The sequence below is a fragment of the Odocoileus virginianus genome, chromosome 10 (assembly GCF_023699985.2).
Source record: "Odocoileus virginianus isolate 20LAN1187 ecotype Illinois chromosome 10, Ovbor_1.2, whole genome shotgun sequence".
Classification (NCBI taxonomy): Eukaryota; Metazoa; Chordata; class Mammalia; order Artiodactyla; family Cervidae; genus Odocoileus; species Odocoileus virginianus.
Window position 1 is genome coordinate 985,367 of NC_069683.1, and position 19,651 is coordinate 1,005,017.

General features: G+C 55.6%; 2 protein-coding genes and 1 long non-coding RNA gene across 5 annotated transcripts; 2 read left to right on the forward strand and 1 right to left on the reverse strand.

Moving 5' to 3' along the window:
- Positions 1-215: 215 nt before the first annotated feature.
- Positions 216-4,601, reverse strand: THYN1 (thymocyte nuclear protein 1; the record flags this gene model as incomplete). The annotated part of the gene is made up of 7 exons (XM_020907980.2): positions 216-305; positions 770-920; positions 1,170-1,265; positions 1,664-1,756; positions 2,078-2,146; positions 2,983-3,164; positions 4,367-4,601. Coding segments are annotated over 7 exons (885 nt in total), but the record flags the coding sequence as incomplete, so codon positions are not given.
- Positions 4,602-4,677: 76 nt separating this feature from the next.
- Positions 4,678-19,295, forward strand: ACAD8 (acyl-CoA dehydrogenase family member 8). Of its 3 annotated transcripts, none has more exons than XM_020907977.2 (12): positions 4,678-4,866; positions 8,689-8,789; positions 9,168-9,337; positions 9,886-9,995; positions 10,266-10,342; positions 10,649-10,786; positions 13,891-14,026; positions 14,109-14,206; positions 16,759-16,911; positions 17,082-17,184; positions 18,585-18,660; positions 18,902-19,295. In XM_020907977.2, exons 1-11 carry the CDS (start codon positions 4,758-4,760, stop codon positions 18,635-18,637), a joined length of 1,248 nt encoding a protein of 415 aa, XP_020763636.1. In that variant the 5' UTR covers positions 4,678-4,757; the 3' UTR covers positions 18,638-18,660; positions 18,902-19,295. The 3 variants fall into 3 exon arrangements, with proteins under 3 accessions (XP_020763636.1, XP_070328991.1, XP_020763635.1); XM_070472890.1 differs by having other exon boundaries at positions 19,006-19,295; XM_020907976.2 differs by having other exon boundaries at positions 18,585-19,295.
- Positions 17,191-18,452, forward strand: LOC139037048 (uncharacterized). Its single transcript, XR_011489833.1, has 2 exons — positions 17,191-17,645; positions 17,682-18,452. It is a non-coding gene; the product is annotated as an uncharacterized lncRNA (long non-coding RNA).
- Positions 19,296-19,651: the final 356 nt, after the last annotated feature.

The window sequence follows — 19,651 nt, forward strand, 5'->3', positions numbered from 1 at the left end:
GGCCGTGAAACCTGATCTACCCACAACGCTGACTGGAAGACACACTCTCAACTTAAGCATGGGTGTTTATTAGAAAGGACCAGGCCCCACGCCACTCACAACCCCACACTCCCTCTCGTCTTGTGGTAACTTGACTTTGGGGCATTATCCATTTCAGCAGCCGCGTCTCCATTAACTCGGTTCCTTTTCCTCCAGGCTCAGGATAAAATCAAACTCCTCTGCCGAAAAGGGCATGAAGAGGAAGAATTAGGTCTGAATCACATCCAGAATGGGCTTCCCAGGTGGTGCCAGTGGTAAAGAACCCTCTGCAATGCAGGAGGCATAAGAGACACAGGTTCAATCCCTCGGTCGGGAAGATCCCCTGGAAGAGGGCATGGAGCCCATTCCAGTGTTCTTGCCTGGACAATCCCATGGACAGAGGAGCCTGGGGGGATATGGTCTGTGGAGTTGCATAGTCACACACGCAAAACGACTTAGCATGCACACACACATGTGCATGCACACACGCTCCTGAATGGAGCGGTCCGGCAGGCATGTCTCAGGCACGAGACCAGCAGCCGCTCCCTCGGGAAAAGGGAGGGGGTCTGGCTGCTGCCGCACCCAGCATCCTGGGCAGCCCGGGGAGCTCCTCTCGTGGGAGTTTGGGAGTGGGGCAGGGCGTGGGGGAAACACAGACTTGGCTCTTAACCACTGTGCTTAGGTTTCACCAGCGAGTATGAGTGAATTCAGTCATTCTGGCGTGTGGTCCAAAGACAAGGGCCACCCTTACCTCGGGTCAGGCGCTGGACGGACAGTCTCTGGCGAGTGAAGAGAGCCATGTTTTTCAAAGGGCCGCCAGAGGCTTTGTGTGCTTCGTGATGGGCTCTGAGCTCAGCCAGGGGAATGAAACGCCTCATCATCCGCACAAACTGTACGTCCACCTATGTGGAAGCGGCACGTGGGACAGAAAACACGCCTCTGAAATGCGTCATCATCATCCACACAAACGACATCCACCCACACGGCAGCGGTGTGTGGGACAGAAAGCACGGCCAGCTGTCAGCTGAGTGTACGAGGCCCTGCGGGCAGGGTGACCTCCCTGGAGCGGGGCTCCGGGCCCTGCCCTAGAGACCCCCAAAGCCTCCGCCCTCTGTCCATCCGTGAACTAGGAGAAAGAGGAGTGACTTTACCATGGACCACTTGGGGTTGTCTTCTTTGCTGGATGAATCATAGTGGGGATTGTTTTTCTCAAACTGTGTGTGGTCCGGGTAAGCCTCCTTCACAATCTGAAATCAGATCCGAGTCTCTAGTCATTTGTCCACTCAGCTCCACAGCCAGCCTTCAGTCCGAGTCCAGCTTCCATTTCTTGGCCTACACAGTCTCACCCCATCTGTCTGCCACAGACCAGCACGGGCTCAGACGTCTGGGAATACTGCAGTCTTAGGCAACCCTGACGGTGGGCACTCAACCAAGCAGAGCTTGGTGCTGGCACCAGTCCCCCCCACCCTGCAGTCGAGTGCCTGGCTGCCGGCCTGCATGAGTGCAGGGCCACGGTGTGGACCACAAGAAGCCTGTGCCCGCGGGCACACCTCGCTGTAGTCCTGCCCCTACTCCTGGCTGGGGCAGGGGGCACGGATGACCCACACGAAGGGAGCCAGCTCGGCCCTCAGCCTGGATGCCCGACCTTCATGAGGCCCGCGATGCCTGGCTCTCTGCAGTTGCTGTGGTAGAAGAAGGCCTGCTCGTCCAGCCTCATGGCCCTCAGGAAGTTCCGGGCCTGTAGCAGCAGACAAGAAACAAGTGCTGTCTTCCCGCTGGCGGGAAGCACCAGCCGGCGGAAACTGAGTCTGCCTTTGTCAGCGGAGACTTTTCTGCAGCTTCCTCCCACTGCACTTCCATCCTTGCCTTTTACCCAGAGGTGTATCAGGACACTGGCTGGACACAGGCAGTTTCAAAGCTGCAGGCAGCCAGAGAAATTCAGGTGTTTGGGTTTGGGTTCAGGGAAAAAGCGGCCTTGGCTGAGACAGCTTCACTCCTGAGTAGGGCAGAGGGAAGCAGGCTTTCCCCTCAAGCCTCACGGCCCCGCAAGCCCACCTACCTGGTAGTTGCGAACACCGTCCCAGCACGTCGTCTGCCTGGGCTGTGCCTGGAGATCCTCGATGCTGAACTGGGCCGGAAACAAGGTCATTCAGTGAACACTCCTGGGCCGGCTGGTCAGGAGGTACGGAAGCAGACACATTCCTCCCCGTTTAGCGTGGGCACTGCTGGTAGCAGGGCCCAGGAGCCTCTGGGAAGTGCCCCATGGAGCCGCGCGTGCCAGGCATGCAGGCGGCAGCCCTGTGCCACCCTGTCATCCCTCACAGTCCAGAGAATTAGCTGAGTGGGTAATTAATCTGGTAACCCGGTTATCTCTATTCCACTTAAATATTATGTATCCCTTCTATAGCCTCTCCAACTGTGTTGTCTCTGGGCTGTTGTGAGAACTGATTCACACTCACCCCCTGGTTACTGGCTGTTGGCAGGGAGATACCTAAGGGCACAGCAGGTGGCAAGAGAAAGGCAGCCCAAGGCCGAGTGTGGCCTGGCGGACCAGCCTTCAGGCCACATCCAGCCCTTGCCTGACACGCAGACAGTTTCGTTCACTGGCGCTCAGCCACACCATTTGTTTAGTGGAACACAGGTGGCCTGTGGCCAGTTTTTCTGGCGTCATTGCTTTTTTTCTTGCATGGGCGTACATCTGACGCTGTGGTGACAGGGATGCAGCCACAGGCCCACATGAATCCACTCTCCCCCAGACTCCCCTCCCATGCAAGCCACGTGGCCACCTTCTAAGGACGACAGCAGCACGGCAACCACAACCACCTGGCTTCACAGAGCAGAGGGCAGAGGGCAGGAAATCCTGCCGCTGCTACTCCACACCACCCTCCTGCTCCTCAGCGCCAAGAAGCAGGTGATGGGCCTCGTGGCATCCCCTGTGCACCGTGGAGCGGGCGCGGGCCGCACCTTCACGTCCACGCCTTTCTCCAGTCGGCTGTCTGGCTCTGACTTCATCAGCCAGTAGCTGCTGAGGGCCTCCCCACCGTCTTCAGAGGCTGGAGTCTTCTGGAGGCTGGAGTTCTCCACTTGGGCTGATGCCCCCCCTAGGTTCTGAGCTTTGGTGCGTTTTCCTTCTTGCCCCTTCGTGTCTGCAACAGAAGCAAAAAGAAGGGAACTTACTTTCTTGCTGAGAAAGTTCTGATGCAGGAAAAACAGCTGCTCTGGAGTCGGAGCTTCCCAGGTGGTGCTAGTCTTAAAGAACCCACCTGCCAACACAGGAAACTTAAGAGATAGGGGGTTCAGTCCCCGGGGTTGGGAAGATCCCCTGGAGGAGGGCATGGCAACCCACTCGAGCATCCTTGCCTGGAGAATCCCATGGACAGAGGAGCCTGGCGGGCTACAGTCTGTGGGGTCACAGAATCTGAAGCAACTGAGCACAAGCACAATACAAATAGTGTGCCTGCCGTCATCATCAGTGTTCAGGAACATGAGCTTCTATGTCACCTCAGACTCCTTCCTTGCTCACTGTGCTCTGAGCCTGCTTCTCCATTCGAAGATGCTCAGAGAAGCTGGATAAAACCGCCACTGAGTAGTTTGCAGACATGGTCAGAACTCAGTTTCGTCCTCCAATGAGGGAAATGTGCCTGGGTAGAAGTGGGTACCTGGTAACTAAGAGCTATTAAGTTTTTACCTGTGCTCCGTGATCACGCTCAACCTAAGGCAGGCAGTCCACACCATCCACCTGGAGGGTATGCACCAGATCATACACCAGCCTGCCACGCTGGCCTGAACACACCTGACCCTCCTGCACGGCCTCTGAACTAAGTGGAAGCTCCGACGTGAGCCATCCTAACGGCCGTCTAACACACGGCACCCTCCTGGTGTGCCGGTCGTCCCCCTAGACAGTGATCTGGACACTAAACACCGCGTGCGCTGATAAGCAACAACCCGGAACCCTCCTCCGTCTCCAGCAAGCACTTCCTCTGCCTCTGAGTGCTCTGCTGCTGCTGCTCTTCCAGAGAATGCCACTCACCCTGTGAACACGAGAGACGCCCCGCTCTCCTACCCATTTTCCACGCTAGACTCAAAGCCCCCGGCCCCCCGACCCTTCCCTTCCGCGTGTGGCTCCCCTTGGAGTGGGGGCCGCGCGCGCCGACCCTCGTCCCAGCGCCTTCCCCGGAGTCAGCGCTCGGACAGACGAGCGGCAGAGAAGGGCCCAGGACAGAAGCCGGGGGGCGGTTCGGGGCCCGGGATCACAGAACCAGCCTCCCGGTCTCTCCCCGCGCGCGCTGAGCCGCCCGGCGCGCTCACTCGGCCCCGCTGGCCTCTTCCGGGCTCGCCGCATGCTGACCCGCGGGTCGGGACGGGCCGCCGCCTCGGGTGCTCGCTGGACCCTCCCGCGGCGACCAGCGAAGCCTCTGCACCCCGCGAAGCCCCCGGCGCGCGCTTCTGGTGCTCTCCTCTCTCGGTCCGCGCCGCGCGCTCGGGGCCGACCCCAGCGATCCACGCCGGCGCCCCGCGGCGCTCTCCGGTCTTGGGGCACGGGCCGCGGCCCCGCGGGCCTTTGGGAATTGTAGTTCCGGCTCCTACCACAGGCGCCCCGAGCGCGCCCTCGGTGGCCGCGGCGCGCACTACAGTTCCCGGCGTGCAGTGCGGCGTGGCCCCCGCGGCCCGCCTGCCTCCCGAGGTCGCGGGCGCTCAGACCGCGGCCGGAGCTGCGGGGAGAGGAGCAAGTAAAGGTGATGCTGCGAGGAACCTTCCAGCGCGCCGGGGCGTGGCTGAGGGGGCTGCGCCGCGGGCCCCGGGGCCTCGCCGAGAGCGCCCGGAGGGGCGTCGTCTCCTGCATTGACCGTAAGGCTCGCCGCGGGCAGGCTCCGTTCAGCTGGCCGGGCCGCCTCCGGCTCCGTGTAGGCGCGTGCGGAGCAGGGGGGTCGCGCGGGCGGGCGGGGGCCCACGGCGGGCGCGGCCGGGTCCGAGCGGGGGTTCCCTTCTCTCCCAGTGCTCGGAGTTGGCTTGTTACCTCTGCTTGCTGATAAAGGCAGGCTCCGGCGCGGGGACTCGTGAGCTTTGCTGTTATTAATCATAAACTTACTCAGGTGGTAAAGCGTCTGCCTACAATGCGGGAGACCCGGGTTCAGTCCCTGGGTCAGGAAGATCCCCTGGAGAAGGAAATGGCAACCCACTCCAGTACTCTTGCCTGGAAAATCCCATAGTCATAGTCATAGTCATGGTAGGCTAAAGTCCATGTGGTCGCAGAGAGTCGGACACGACTGAGTGACTTCACTTTCTTTCACTTTATGTATCATTTGACAGACGGAGAAACTTTCTTAGTAGGGTCTAGTGCAGCCCTCTCGTTTTACAGTGGGGAACCTGAGACAGAGAGAAGCCTTCCCTCCTGAGAGCTGTGTAATTAATAGTTGCAGACCCAGAGCTTGAACGCCTGGTTGCTCGTCCATTGCAGTTTGCTGGAGCTTCCCACCTGCTCTCTCGGCGCCAAGATTCTCAGAACTGTTGAGATCTGGTTATGTGTGGGCTCTGGATGCATTCAGAGATTCCTGTGTTCAGTTTTTTGCCTCTTGTTTACCCTTGAACTACTGTACAGTCAAGGGTTGCCTCCTCTAATGTGGGCTCTTTCTGTTTAGCTTTACTATTTCCCTGTGTATTTGTGTATGTATATTCTTGTGTTTGTGTGCTGGCTTCTTGAACTCTGCCAATAGCTCCAGCAAACTTAATGTGGCCTGTTTTTTTGTTGTTTTTTTCGCTCATGTTTTCTGGAAACTGGGGTATTTATACTCAGTAACACTGAGTATACTCATACAGTATACTCATGCTTTCTTTTGTATTATTTACTTTTTAACTTGACTTTTTGCTTGTTTACTCCAACCGGTGTTCTCCTTTTGTTGTTGTTGCTGTTCAATCGTGTCCAACTCTTTGCGACCCCATGGACTGCAGCACGCCAGGCCTCCCTGTCTATCACCAACTCCTGGCGTTTCCTCAGACTCATGTCCATCGAGTCAGTGATGCCATCCGACCATCTCATCCTCTGTCGTCCCCTTCTCCTGCCTTCAGTCTTTCCCAGCATCAAGGTCTTTTCTAATGAGTCAGCTGTTTGCACCAGGTGGCCAAAGTATTGGAGCTCCTTTTGTTGGCATTCCATTCTCTAGAAATGACTGTTACTGATCTTAAATAAATATGTGACCATGCTGTATCTATGCAAGCACCCTCAGAGACACTGTATGTTTGGTTCACTGTAGTCTGTGATATGTGCAGCAGCATCGGGTCTAAGAACGCAGCATTCACACCTTAATTTAAAAACACTGCATTGCTAACAAAAAACAAGGCTAACCATCATTTGACAATGCAGGGTTGCTACAGACCTTTGATTGGTTAAAAAAAAAAAAAAAGATTCTGCAGAGTGAAATGAAGGACAGTAAAATGACGTGTGCCTTTATGTCTGATTTGTCTGAATTTGTTCCCTGTTAATTTACTTTGGATGCAGTTTCAGTTGAGTTCAGTCGCTCAGTCATGTCTGACTCTTTGCGACCCCATGAACCGCAGCATGCCAGGCCTCCCTGTCCATCATCAACTCCCGGAGTCCCCCCAAACCCATGTCCATCAAGTCGTTGATGCCATCCAACCGTCTCATCCTCTGCTGTCCCCATCTCCTCCCACCTTCAATCTTTCCCAGCATCAGAGTCTTCTCCAATGAGTCAGCTCTTCGCATCAGGTGGCCAAAGTATTGGAGTTTCAGCTTCAGCATCAGTCCTTCCAGTGAACACCCAGGACTGATCTCCTGTAGGATGGACTGGTTAGATCTCCTTGCAGTTTAGATGTACTTAAACCTTTTATACCTTGAACTACTTGTTTGAATCTGTCGATACTAATAATAGCATCTGTAAAGATGTGTTGAGCTGTTGCTCAGACTGAAGTTCTGAAGCCCATATACACTCAGGTGTTCGTTTCCTTAGCACTTACGACATCCTGCCCCAGCACTGCCCCATGGTAGACCTTCAGTCCAAATTCTTTTGTGAGTGGAAAATGGCTTGAGTCCTGAGTAGGGAACCATGAAGTGTTATCCCTAACCATATTTCTGAGAGCACCACCCAATGTAGTTTTCTGCCTTGGACTTCTCAAGAGAACGCCACCTTTAATCTTCACAACTCCCATCTTAACGAGAGTCCGGCTGGGGACACACAGCTCTCTGCTGGCTCACGGGCAGCCTCTCCCGAGGCCCGAGTTCGCCCGGGTTCTCTGAGAGAATGGCTGCGGGGCAGTCGGGCGCTGAAGGGGGTTGTCCCCTGAGACTCCGCACCTCCCGTGCTCTGGACCGTCCCCCCCAGCACCTTGTTTCGCATGGAAGGGTGTAGTCTTCGGAGTTCGCGTGGAGCCCGCACCTTCCACTTTGCCCTTGACGTTTTCGCAGCCGCTGCTGTGCCTCGCGCGCTAAGAGACGCTCCTTGATGCTTCTTGGCACGTCTGAGGCAGGGGGTCCTTTCCAAGGGGCCGCACCAAGAAACAAAGGAGAAACGACTGTGATTCGACCTGTGAAGGTTGCTGACCACTCTGTGGTGTGGCTCCCCCGATTCATGGTCCTGTCTACATGCTCTACACCATTCCCAACAGCTTGTGGTCTTCTCATGGGAGCTTAGCTTAGGTTCTTTCTTTTAGCTGCCGGCCTGCCCTTAGCAGAACGTGTCACCTTGCAAAATGGGGAAAATGGTAAAGGTTTCAGGCCCTGGCTGTTGGGCCTGTTGCTCTGTTTTACAGCTCAGTCCTGTCCCGCATTCACACTGCGCAGTGTTTGTGGGTAAAAAAGAAATGTACAAAATGAACAGTGTTCACGTCATTCGGAGAGCTGGCTATTTAGAGAAAAGCTGTGAAGTGGTGACACTGAACCGGGTGGTCAGGGTGTCAGGCTGATGCAGGGATCTCTCTCAAAAGTATCACCTGTCATGAGATACTGGAGTAGTAGTATCTCTTTCAAAATGTTTATGGTTCTAGAAAAACTTATCCTGATGAAGCTGGACTGATAGTACCAGTCAGTCAGTTTCTTCGCTTTTAAGTAGCTTCGAGCTGGAAGTGAAGGAATTACCCAAAGCACTAATAGTCGGAGAAGAAAATACTCTAAAATTCCTGAATGCATTTGGTGAGGACAGATTTAGGAGGCCCTTAGCCTTGTTCTCAGCGCTGGAAGACTCAGTGTCCCTGTTAATCTGTGACTGTCAGATGCACAGCTTTGCTGCAGGATCTTTATCCTCAGTTTGGAAAGTGAGCCAGAGCACACCTCTTCTCCTTTCCTGACTGAGCGTTTAAAACGGCTCTGTTGATGCATACAGACAGATGTGCGCAGATTCCGACACAGGAAAGGCAGGGCATCCTAAAGGAAAAAATGTTTTACCATAACATGAGGGTCAGTGTGTGTTATTTTTTAATGTGGTCTTACAAGGAGGAAAGGGAAAGATGAGTAATGGAAGTAGTAACAGGGTGGAAGAAGTCGGCCAGTGTGTTTGGGAGCACCGAAAGGAGGCTCGGGTTCATGGGGGCGCGCGGCGGAGCTCCACGCGGGGGTGTTCTCGAACGTCCTCTGCCCGCCACGCTGCTCGGGGCTTCTGGCCTGCTGTCCTCTCCCCTGAGCCCCGATCCAGTTCTGAGTAAGTGCTGCCTTGCCCACAGCTTCCATGGGACTAAATGAAGAGCAGAAAGAGTTCCAGAAAGTGGCCTTCAGCTTTGCTGCCCGCGAGATGGCGCCGCACATGGCAGAGTGGGACCAGAAGGTGCGAGTTCAGCTGCATGATGAGCCCCCTCCTCAGTGTCTGTCCTGCTCTGAAAACTCACAACAAACGCGAGCTCCTGCAGGGGCGCGAGTCCTCCTCCTGCAGATACCACTGTTTTAATTCGTAGATGAAAATTAAGATTTGGGCACTCTTAAAATCTAGACAGTCCTGGAATGATAAAAAGAAATTTGAGTGCCAGAAAGCAGTCCTCGTAGAATGCATTTGAACTGGTACCACTGTGTGGGTAACAAAAGCAGCACTGAGTTGAGAGGCTCCGTCCCCTTGCCTGAGTGCACACTCCTGGGTCCCTCCTCACGCCCCCTGGAGAGAAGCCTGCCTGTGAGTCCCTCTCTGATGACCCTGCCCTTTTGTCCACAGGAGCTGTTCCCTGTGGACATGATGCGGAAGGCAGCGCAGCTGGGCTTTGGGGGGGTGTACGTTCAGACAGACGTTGGAGGGGCGGGCCTCTCGCGGCTGGACGCCTCCGTCATCTTTGAAGCCTTGGCCACGGGCTGCACCAGCACCACGGCCTACATGAGCATCCACAAGTGAGTGCCTGGCCCGGCGGGCGCAGCGCATGCTCACGTGGGTCGGCGGGCACCGTCTGTGTGAACGGGAGAGGGTTTTGCTGTGTAGGTTGCCTGTCCCTGAGGAGCCAAACTGGTAGCAGTTCTCACGAGGTTTGCAGCTGCCTCTTGCGCCCGAATCTGTCATCTTGTGTGTTGCTTAGAGAATGCTGCCCTTCTCCCAGATGCCAGCTGACCTGGTTCCAGACAAGAGTTCTGCATTAGGGAAGGGCCTCTCTTCTCTCTCCCTCAACCCAGAGATGGAGCCTCCACTAATTTGGGAGAGAACATAGGATGGCTTGGTTTTTAAAGGAGCTCAGTTAACCTAACTGGCGATAGTGTGGCCAGCGCCCAGGTGACCTTGGCCCTGGGTCCCTCTGGGTACTGTGTTCCCTGACTCTGTGCTAATACCCGCCTCTGCTTGAAAGGTGAGCCTTCTCAGCTGTGGCTTCTCCCCTGCGCGCGTGCCCTCCCCTCAGGCTGCCTTTCCCTTCTGTCTGTCTCTGTCCTCGCCTCCTGGGTGCGCTTAGCATGTGCGTCTGGATGATCGACCGCTTCGGGAGTGAGGAGCAGCGGCAGCGGCTGTGCCCGCCACTCTGCGCCATGGAGAAGTTCGCCTCATACTGCCTCACCGAGCCAGGTGGGTGTGCCCACCCGCCCCCTCCCGGCTCGTGTCTCCATCCCGACCTAGAGGTCTCACAAGCTCGCAGGTCACAAGGCTCGGGGCTCCCTGGAGCGGGGGGATGGAGGGGCGGGGGGGGGGGGGGCTCTCCCTGAGCATGGTGCGCTTCTCCAGGCCTGGATCGAAGGCATCTGTCGGTTAGGGGCGGTCTCTCGGGAGCTGGGGCCTCACTGGCTCCCTCCCTGCCCCAGCACCCCCACCTCTCAGCTCCCCTTCGGCCCGCCCTAGGGAGTGGGAGCGATGCCGCCTCCCTCGTGACCTCTGCCGTGCGACAACAGGATCATTACATCCTCAATGGCTCCAAGGTACACGGCCAGCGACCACGGCCCTCCCAGGAAGGGCGGCAGCCCTACCCCTTGCCACCCACCCGGCCCGGCCCACGTGTCTGCAAGTGAACCTTCCCAAAAACGGCATGTGGGGCAAGGACCTCAGACCTATTTCCCTGTGTTCACCGTCGCTGTTTCTCCTCTGGTCTGAGCCCAGTTAGGCCCGTCCTGTATCCGTACTTTCTGTGGCCTGGGTACAGCGTCCTGGGACCCCTTCCCACTGCCCCTCCCCTCCCACTGCCCCATCACCGGGGGACCCGCTGTCTTCCCCCTGCAACTCCACAGGCCTTCATCAGTGGTGGCGGTGAAGCTGACATATACGTAGTCATGTGCCGCACAGGAGGGCCGGGCCCCAGAGGCATCTCTTGTGTAGTGGTGGAGAAGGGGACCCCTGGCCTCAGCTTTGGCAAGAAGGAGAAAAAGGTGAGTGCGGTTGGACAGGGAGCATCAGGCGGGAGCCCCGCCCCACCTCAGCAAGCGGGTCGCCCTGGCGCCCCAGCCTTGCAGGCTGTTGCTTCAGCGAGGGTTTCAACACCACAGGGAGTGGGGGACGGGCCTCACTGCATGGCCTGGCGCCCGCGTTTACCAGTGGCTTACATCAGTGGAGATATGAGAAGTCTCCACTGGCTCCTGCTGCCACTTCTGGCCTGTATTTCTTACTTCCTATGTCTCCGCCCCCTTGTTACCCAAGAAGATATGCCTACCGGAGACTAGAGGTCTCGGGAGTGGAGTGCTTTTGGCCCACTTTTTTTCCTTAGCTCAGCAGAGCTCACTGGAGGTAACCGTGGGTCCCTCAGGAACGTAAGAGGAGGGTGTTTCCCTGGGCCTCGAGAAGACATCTCCAGGATGGACAGATCTCACAGCCAGGCCCTGAGCTGTAGACCTGTGGTTACTTCACTGCCCTTGGTCCTGAGCTGGGGTCTGCTCAGGTGGGCCGGCCCGGCGAGTCCTCGGCTCCAGCAGGTGCCCTTAGAGTTGGGGCCGGGGAGCAGTCCGTGAGGAGATGGCCCCACGTCTGCCTCTCGCCACCTCCGCCGGCTCCCCGGGCCCCCCACGCCCCTCCACGCCCTTCCTGATCCTGACTCTCTGCAGCTGCCAGGGCTTGAGACGCTCAGTGCCCCCTCCCTCGTGCAGCCAAGCTGGACCCCCTCAACACTGAGTGTGCAAAGCCTTATGCTCGCTCCTGCCTGCGATTTTAAGACACGTGCCCTCTTACCTTTGTAAACGCTGAGCTATGTGCACGCGGCATGGGAGACGGGTGGGATGTCTGTCTGGTTTTGAGACGGACAGACACGGAGTCTGACATGTTGTATTATAGAACCAGGTTATACTGATTCTGGTGTTTGTGCTCATAAAGCTAGTGTTGGCTGATTCAACACATTCGTATTTCTGGTATCTGTTGGCAGTATTACCAAAGCTAGCTAGCTTGGGGCTTGGAAAAAAATTGTAAATAAATTACGTATACAAAAAGTTTCTTTTTCTCCTTATGCTCTGTCTCCTCTCACTTTCAAGCATACATTATTGTCTTTTTTTGCTTTTTAGTTTTCTTCTTGACTATTAGTTGTGCTTTGCGTATCTCTTGACAAATGGGAAATTCAGAAGGCCGTCTCACTGGTTCAGCAGCTAGCAGGTGTCCGCTGCCAGGTACCTGGACAGAGCAGAGCGCCAGACTGGCGCGCTGGGCTGCCTGTGAGCAGTGGGCGGGCCGGTGGACTCGGGGATAAATGCGGTGCCTCCTGTCAGCATGAGGGAGGGGAGCAAGCTGGGGCGTGATGCGGGCAGAGGAGAGCTGCTCGGTGTAGGGACAGCGTGGCCCTCTGAAGATAAGGTGTCACTTGATGCAATCTGCCAGTTCAGGAGCCCGCTGCCAGCCAGCCGTGAGGAGGGCTCTGGGCAGAGGCAGCAGTGGTTGCGAAGGGCCTGATGTGGAAACAAAATTAGTGTGTTTGAAGAAGCCAGAATTTCTCAGTGTGGCCGGGGGGTCATGAGCAGAGGGCTCCGTGTGGGGTGAGGTCAGAGAGCTTGCAGGCCAGGCAAGGGGTTACTTGCCGACCCCCTCGCTTGATCTGGCTGCCCTGGTGGCCTGAGCAGCTGGCTCCCCCCCCACCCCCCCCACCCCATCTTTCCTGCAAGCACATGCTTCCACTTGGTGTACTGAGCGCCTTCTGTAGCTGAGAACTTGAAACAGAAAAGGAGTGAGGAATTGCTTTAGCTTGGATTTAGTTATCAAAAGATTTTGTATGGAATAATGGGCTTTCTCGCCGCACGGGTAGCAGGGAGGACTCCTCGGTGGCAATGGGAAGGTGGTCTTTGGAATGAAAGACAGACAGGAAGGGACTCCTTGTTCTGGGCTGGGACCGGGGAGTATCTGTTCTTTCTGGCTGCAGCTTCTCAGGGACTCTGGGCGGTGAGGAGGGAGACGTTTTCACCCGAAAGGGCTGGGAGGTGGCGGCCATGTGTCTGATTCTCTTACAACTCAGTGTTAAGGTCGCCCGAGCTGCCCTATCCAGGGGTGTGTATCCTGCACGGGAGGTGAGTGCCCAGGGAGACCCATGGCCAGGGTGGGAGGGTTCAGACTCGGGGTCTGGAAGACAAGAGGTCAGGGCCGGCCCTGCTGACCAGAGGGGCCTTGGGAGGCTCCACCGGGAGGTGGGGGTGAGGCGTGTTCCCAGGGAGGGGTAGAGGCAGCAGAAGGGCGGTGTGGGAGGCCCTGAGGGGGGCGGGATAGGAGAGGGGCTGAGCCAGGGTTGGACAGAGGCCTCAGAGGAAAGGCCGTGGGCTGGTGCCGCTTCCCAGGCAGGGCGCCCTCAAGGGGGTGGTGGGGGGAGGGCTGCCAGCCCCTGGGCCGGGGGCTTGTCTGGCCCCGTGCCCGCAGGATCTGACAGCGTGGGTCTTTTGGAGCGGAGAGGAAGGAGGCCAGTCTATTTCTGTGGGGCACCTAAATCCGGCTCTTCGTGAGGAAGGGGGCTCTGCCGGCCTCCCGGTGAAGCTGCCCGTGGGGACACCGTGGCCCGAGAAGGCACGCGGGCCGCCAGCGGCTAGTTACAGGGCATGGGTGGCGTCCTAGGCGGGGAGAACTGTCCCTGGGCTCGAGACTGACATACTGAGGGGGTGTCTTGCTAAACCAGCTCCCTGGGAAAAGCAGAGACCAGGAAGTCCTCCTGTGCAGCCTTTGTCGGTGTCTGTGGTGTGAATGCTCCCACTTCCGGCCGCCGGCGTGACGCCGCCGGAAGCGCCGCTGGGGCAAGGTGCGTGACTGGCTCCTGCGCTCTGGAGCCCGTCCCGCGCCAGGCTGGTGTGGTGAGCGGATGCTCGGAAGTAGGTGTTCTCGGTATGTTTAAACGTGCTGAAAGGGAAGTCTGTCAGAGCTGACATATTGAGGAGTGGCCTTCTCGTTTCTCCTCAGCTGAGTTCCCGGGAGCCTGAGTCCCGGGACCGTAGAGCGCCCATCTCGGGCCCGAGTGGACAGCGGACGCCGCGCTGCGTGGTGACTGCCGGGCCGCCACACAGCCCCTAATTTTTGCCAGGTTGGGTGGAACTCACAGCCGACCCGAGCGGTGATCTTTGAAGACTGTGCAGTCCCGGTGGCCAACAGGATCGGGGACGAGGGCCAGGGCTTCCTCATCGCCATGAAGGGCCTGAATGGAGGGAGGATCAATGTCGGTGAGGACCGTGGGGGGCTGTGGGCGGGGGGCGGGCGCGACGGCCCCCAACTCACTGGCCGCCTTGGTCCCCTCCCTCCCAGCCTCCTGCTCCCTGGGAGCCGCTCACGCCTCAGTCGTCCTCGCTCGAGACTACCTCAAGGTCCGGAAGCAGTTTGGAGAGCCTCTGGCCAATAACCAGGTAACTCTCCACCCCTTCATTTGCTCTTGTCTCCAGAGTGTCTTCTGGAACAGTGGGGCCCTAACGTCTCTTACTGGTTCTACCCTCATTGCAGCCAGAACTTCTGCTTTTTTACTGTCCAGTTGATAATAGTTTTTATTTATAGTCGCAGGAAGATTCCTGATGTATTACATGGCAAGAGAAACATGATATTTTAGGAGCGTGTGCTATTTTGTTTATGAAATACATAAATACATTTAAACACTAATAAAATGTTTTCAAAAGATAGGTCTGAAAATGCAAAAAGTAGTTATTTCAGGGGAGCGGGATTGGAGTGTTTGTGACCCAGTTTTTCATTCTTTTTTCTTAATGGAGGTAACACTGGTTTACAACATCTTTAAGGTTTCCTGCGTACATTATAATTGGACTTCTTTTCCACTATAGCAAGCTCACCACCAGAAGTCTGATTCCATCCATCACCGTTCAGCTGACCCCCTTTACCCGTTTCATCGTCCTGCCCTCTTCCTCTGGTAACCCCCAGTCTGTTCTCTGTATCTGTGAGGTGGTTTTGTGTTTTCATTTACTGTGTGTTTTTTAGATTCTTTGTGTGAGTAAAGTCATACGGTATTTGTCTTTTTCTGTCTGACTTCACTTAACGTAACACTCTAGGTCCATCCATGTTGGCACAAATGGCAGAATTCCATTCTTTTTATGGCTAAGTAGTAGTTCATTGTCAGAGAAGGCAATGGCACCCCACTCCAGTACTCTTGCCTGGAAAATCCCATGGACAGAGGAGCTTGGTGGGCTGTCGTCCATGGGGTCGATACAAGTCAGACACGACTAAGCGATGTCACTTTCACTTTTCACTTTCATGCATTGGAGGAGGAACTGGCAACCCACTCCAGTGTTCTTGCCTGGAGAATCCCAGGGACGGGGGAGCCTGGTGGGCTGCCGTCTGTGGGGTCGCACAGAGTCGGACATGATTGAAGCGACTTAGCAGCAGCAGCAGCAGTCCATCGTATACATACGTTCCATCTTCTTTGTCCTTTCTCTTGTTGGACACTTAGGTTGCTTCCATATCTTAGCTATTGCAAATGCTGCAGTGAACTTGAGGACGCATGTATCTTTTTGATTTAGTGTTTTCATATTTTTTTGGAAAAATACCATAAGTGGAATAGTTGGATCATGGGATAGTTCTGTTCAGCTCTTAGCTTGTTGAGGTCCCTTTGTAGGTTATGGTCTTTTTTCTGACTGACTTTAAGGTTCTTTGTCATTGACGTTGGACAGGTTTAATATATGTCTGGGAGAAGGTCTTTTTGCCTTGAGGTAATCAGGTGTTCTCTTAGCCTTATGGACATGTATATCCAGTTCCTTCCCCAGGTTTGGGACGTTCTCTTTCTGTAAACAAGCTCTATACCCCTGTCTCCTGTCTTCTCCTTCTGGATGCTTACCATCCTTATACTGCTCTTTCTGGTGGAGTGGGATAGCTCTGATAGGGTTGATTTGTTTTAATCTTAGCTCTCCTCTTGTCTGTGAATCATTTCCAGGTTTCTGTTTTCAGGTTCTCTAATTATATGGTCTGCTATATTTGCATAGCTTTCTAATGCATTCCCCATTACGTATATTGAGTTCTTCAGCTCCAGGATTTTGGTTTGATTCTTTCTTGGAATGTCAGTATCTTTGGCAAAATATTCCTTCTGTTCATTACTTTTATTCCTGAGTTATTTCACAGTTCATTGACTTTCCTCATGATGGCTCTTTTGAATTCTCCACCAGTTAGAGCCAGTATTCATGACTGGTTTGGTTTCCGGAGAATTGTCATCTTTTTGTGATAGCCTGTGTTACTGGTGAGTTACTCCTCTTTAGCTGGCTCATTTGAAGTAGCCAGTCTGTTCTTAGGTAAAGCTTTTTTCTGCCTGATTCTAACAACCCCACAGGTTGGAAGTTAGAGGCTTTTCTTCTGGTTTCCAGCAGGTGGTTCTGCAGCCTGAGCTTTGGTTTCTCTTGCCTGCGTGGCCTCTCCCTGAGGTGTTGCCCTGTGCCCAGGCTTCTGGCTACGGCTGGTATCCCACTAGAGGCACCCGGATGGTGGGTTCCTCTGCCTTGTCCAGGGTCGCCTGGGGTAGGGGAGTGGGGATGGAGCTGGGGTCTCGAGTACCTCACCTGTCTTGACTTGCTGGGTCCTGGGTGCTGCTGTGGGCTCAGCTGCCGGGCCAGGGGCCGAGGTCTGGGGTCTCAAGTCCTCGGGTCCTGCTTCTCCAGGTCGCAGGCCACCACCATGAGGTGCAGAGGTGTGGGCCACCAGGGCACCCTGGTGTGCTGGGCAGAGGAACCTGTGTGGGGCTGTGGGTGTTTTACTGGCTGTAGGTTGAAGGGGTGGACAGAGGGGGCACCTCCTTGAGGAGATGGTAACTGCAGTGCAGGAGTGGAGTGGACTTGGAGCTTACCAGGCTCGTTCTTGGTGGGGCCCAGGGCCCGTGGCCCGTGGCGGAGGCTTGACCTTGGAGGGGCTCTCGGGGCCTCGGGCAGTGCTGAGCCGTCTGTGTGTGTGGTTCTCTTGCCTCTCGCTGCAGTACCTGCAGTTCCAGCTGGCCGAGATGGCGGCCCGGCTGGTGGCCTCCCGGCTGATGATCCGCACCGCGGCCATGGCTCTGCAAGAGGAGCGGGAGGACGCGGTGGTCCTGTGCTCCATGGCCAAGCTCTTCGCCACAGACGAATGCTTTGCAGTGAGTGCTGGCGCTGTAGCTCTCCTGGGCGCCCAGGATGTGGTGGGCCTTCTGTTCACTCCTGGGGTGCTACTTGAGGCACCAGTTTACTCAGGAGAGGCCCACGTGGGTGCTCGTGGGGAGGAGCGCATTCCTGGGACCCAAGGTTCCTCACCCCCATCTCCCTGCAGATCTGCAACCAGGCCCTGCAGATGCACGGCGGCTATGGCTACCTGAAAGACTACGCCGTCCAGCAGTACGTGCGGGACTCCCGGGTCCATCAGATCCTTGAAGGTAAAGGCACCCAAGATGGCTTCCTCCCTGTGAGAGCGTTCAGCCCGGCATCTGTCCCCGTGCTGCCTGGGTCCCGCCTCCCCTCCCCCCTCCTCCCTCCTGGCCGCTGTGGAGGGGAGGGCAGTGGCCTGGGGGTCAGGAAGTTCTGCTCTGTCCCCTCTGAGGTCCCCCTCCCCCTGCTCTTGGCCTTTGTCAGTTTTATTGTTTAGTTAGTTAGTTATTATTTTTGTTTGCGCTGGATCTTTGTTGCTGCACAACTTTTCTCTAGTTGCAGCGAGCAGGGGATACTCTTCTTTGCCGTGTGCCAGCTTCTCATGGCAGCAGCTTCTCTTATTGCAGAGCACGGGCTTCAGTCATTGCAGCGCATGGGCTCAGTGGCTGTCTCTCCCAGGTCCTAGAGCACAGACGCGGTGGCCGTGGCTCCTGGGTTCTAGGGCAGGCTCGGCAGCCATGACTCCCAGGTTCTAGAGCGCAGCCTCGACAGCCATGGCTCCCAGGTTTTAGAGTGCAGACTCAGTGGCCGTGGCTCCCAGGTTCTAGGGCACAGGCTCGGCGGCCGTGACGCCCAGGTCCTAGGGCACAGGCTCGGCGGCCGTGACGCCCAGGTTCTAGGGCACAGGCTCGGCGGCCGTGGCTCCCAGGTTCTAGGGCACAGGCTCGGCGGCCGTGACGCCCAGGTTCTAGGGCACAGGCTCGGCGGCCGTGACGCCCAGGTTCTAGGGCACAGGCTCGGCGGCCGTGACGCCCAGGTTCTAGGGCACAGGCTCGGCGGCCGTGACGCCCAGGTTCTAGGGCACAGGCTCGGCGGCCGTGACGCCCAGGTTCTAGGGCACAGGCTCGGCGGCCGTGAAGCCCAGGTTCTAGGGCACAGACTTGGTGGCTGTGGCTCCCAGGTTCTAGAGCATTTTTTGCATCAGAAAGAATGTAAAAAAAAAGCAAGCAACTCATCTCCTCCCCCCAGCAACTGATTCCACCCCCTTTCAGGGAAAATGTTTTTGTTCTTTTAAAATTCAGTTTTCTGATTACCAACGATGTTGGTGTATTTATCGTTGAAAAATTACAAAACACAAGAAAAGTTTAAAAAGATCATTCAGGTTTTGACATCTGAATTAATATTTTGGGTTCCTTTTATAGTTTAGACCAAAAATACAGCTTTTGGACTTTTTCTGTGCTTGTAGATACACTTTTAAAGAATAGAATTATATTATGTGTATGTTCTGCTGTTTTATTTTGCTTTTTACCTAATAAAAGCATTTTTACTATCAGAAGAGGTTTTTCACAAGTAAACTTTTTCTTCTTCCTGACATCTGTCGAGATGAAAAGCACTGCTATTTAGTCCTGGTCAGACTGGTCAGAGCCTCCCTGACCCTGAGGCCCGGCCTGCCCTCTCCCTCTCGCAGGCAGCAACGAAGTGATGCGGATGCTGATCTCGAGGAGCCTGCTACAGAAGTAGCCCGCCCCAGGCTCTGACAGCAGGTCAGTGGTGGGTGGCCCCCATGGAGGCACAGTGACGAGTGAGTCGGGCCACTGGAGGGCCTGACATCTCCACTGCAGCTTCACGGCATCAGCTGGAAGACGGCAGGGCCCCCAGACTGGAGCTCTGGGGAGGACATGACGCCTAGTCTTCCTGGCGCTCAGGGTGGCAGGGAGCTCCTTACCTGGCCCACAGAGTCCTGGCATGCCTGCTTTCTGCTGGTTGCCTGGATCCATCCCCCAGGGCCCTGGACGTTCCGAGGAGGGCTTCCCAACTGCGGCAGAGGTGTGGGGAAGGAGTGGGGCAGAGATGATTCCTATCGGTTCTGCTCCACCTGCCCCCTGAAGACGAGACCGTCCCTGTGGCCAGCCTCGAGCGGCTCCTCTGAATGCGAGTCACGATGAGAGGGATGTGCGAGGCCTCCTCCCAGGCTGCGAGTGGGGTGCACCTGCACCCCCGCCGCTCAAGTGTCGCGGGCTCAGGTGGGCCAGGGATGGTCCTCAAAGCTCCCATGACCTTTCCTGATGGATGCTTTGAGTATGTTTCTTTTCTGAGCTTTTGTTTCTCTTTTTCGCTCTTCTTTTTAAATGTTTTTAATCACTACATTGATAAATAAAATCTACCACTATCTACCTTTTCTGGGTCTGTTGGTTTTATTCTTTCAAACAAATCCTTGACAACTATTTTTTATAATTTTATTATTTTATTATATTATTGTTGTAATTAAACATTTATTTAGACTTGGGGATTATAAACAAAAATACTTCTTGACCAAGTTGACTTTTTAAAAATAGATTACTTGGGACTTCCCTGGTGGCCCAGTGGCTAAGCCTATCTGCTCCCAGTGCAGGGGCCCTGGTTTCGATCCCTGGTCAGGGAACTAGGTCCCACATGCTCCAGCTAAAGAGCCCGCATGCCATACCTAGGACCAGGTGCAGCCAAATAAATATTTAAAAACAAAAAACTTTAATAAAAGGTCCATTAAATTTCTAA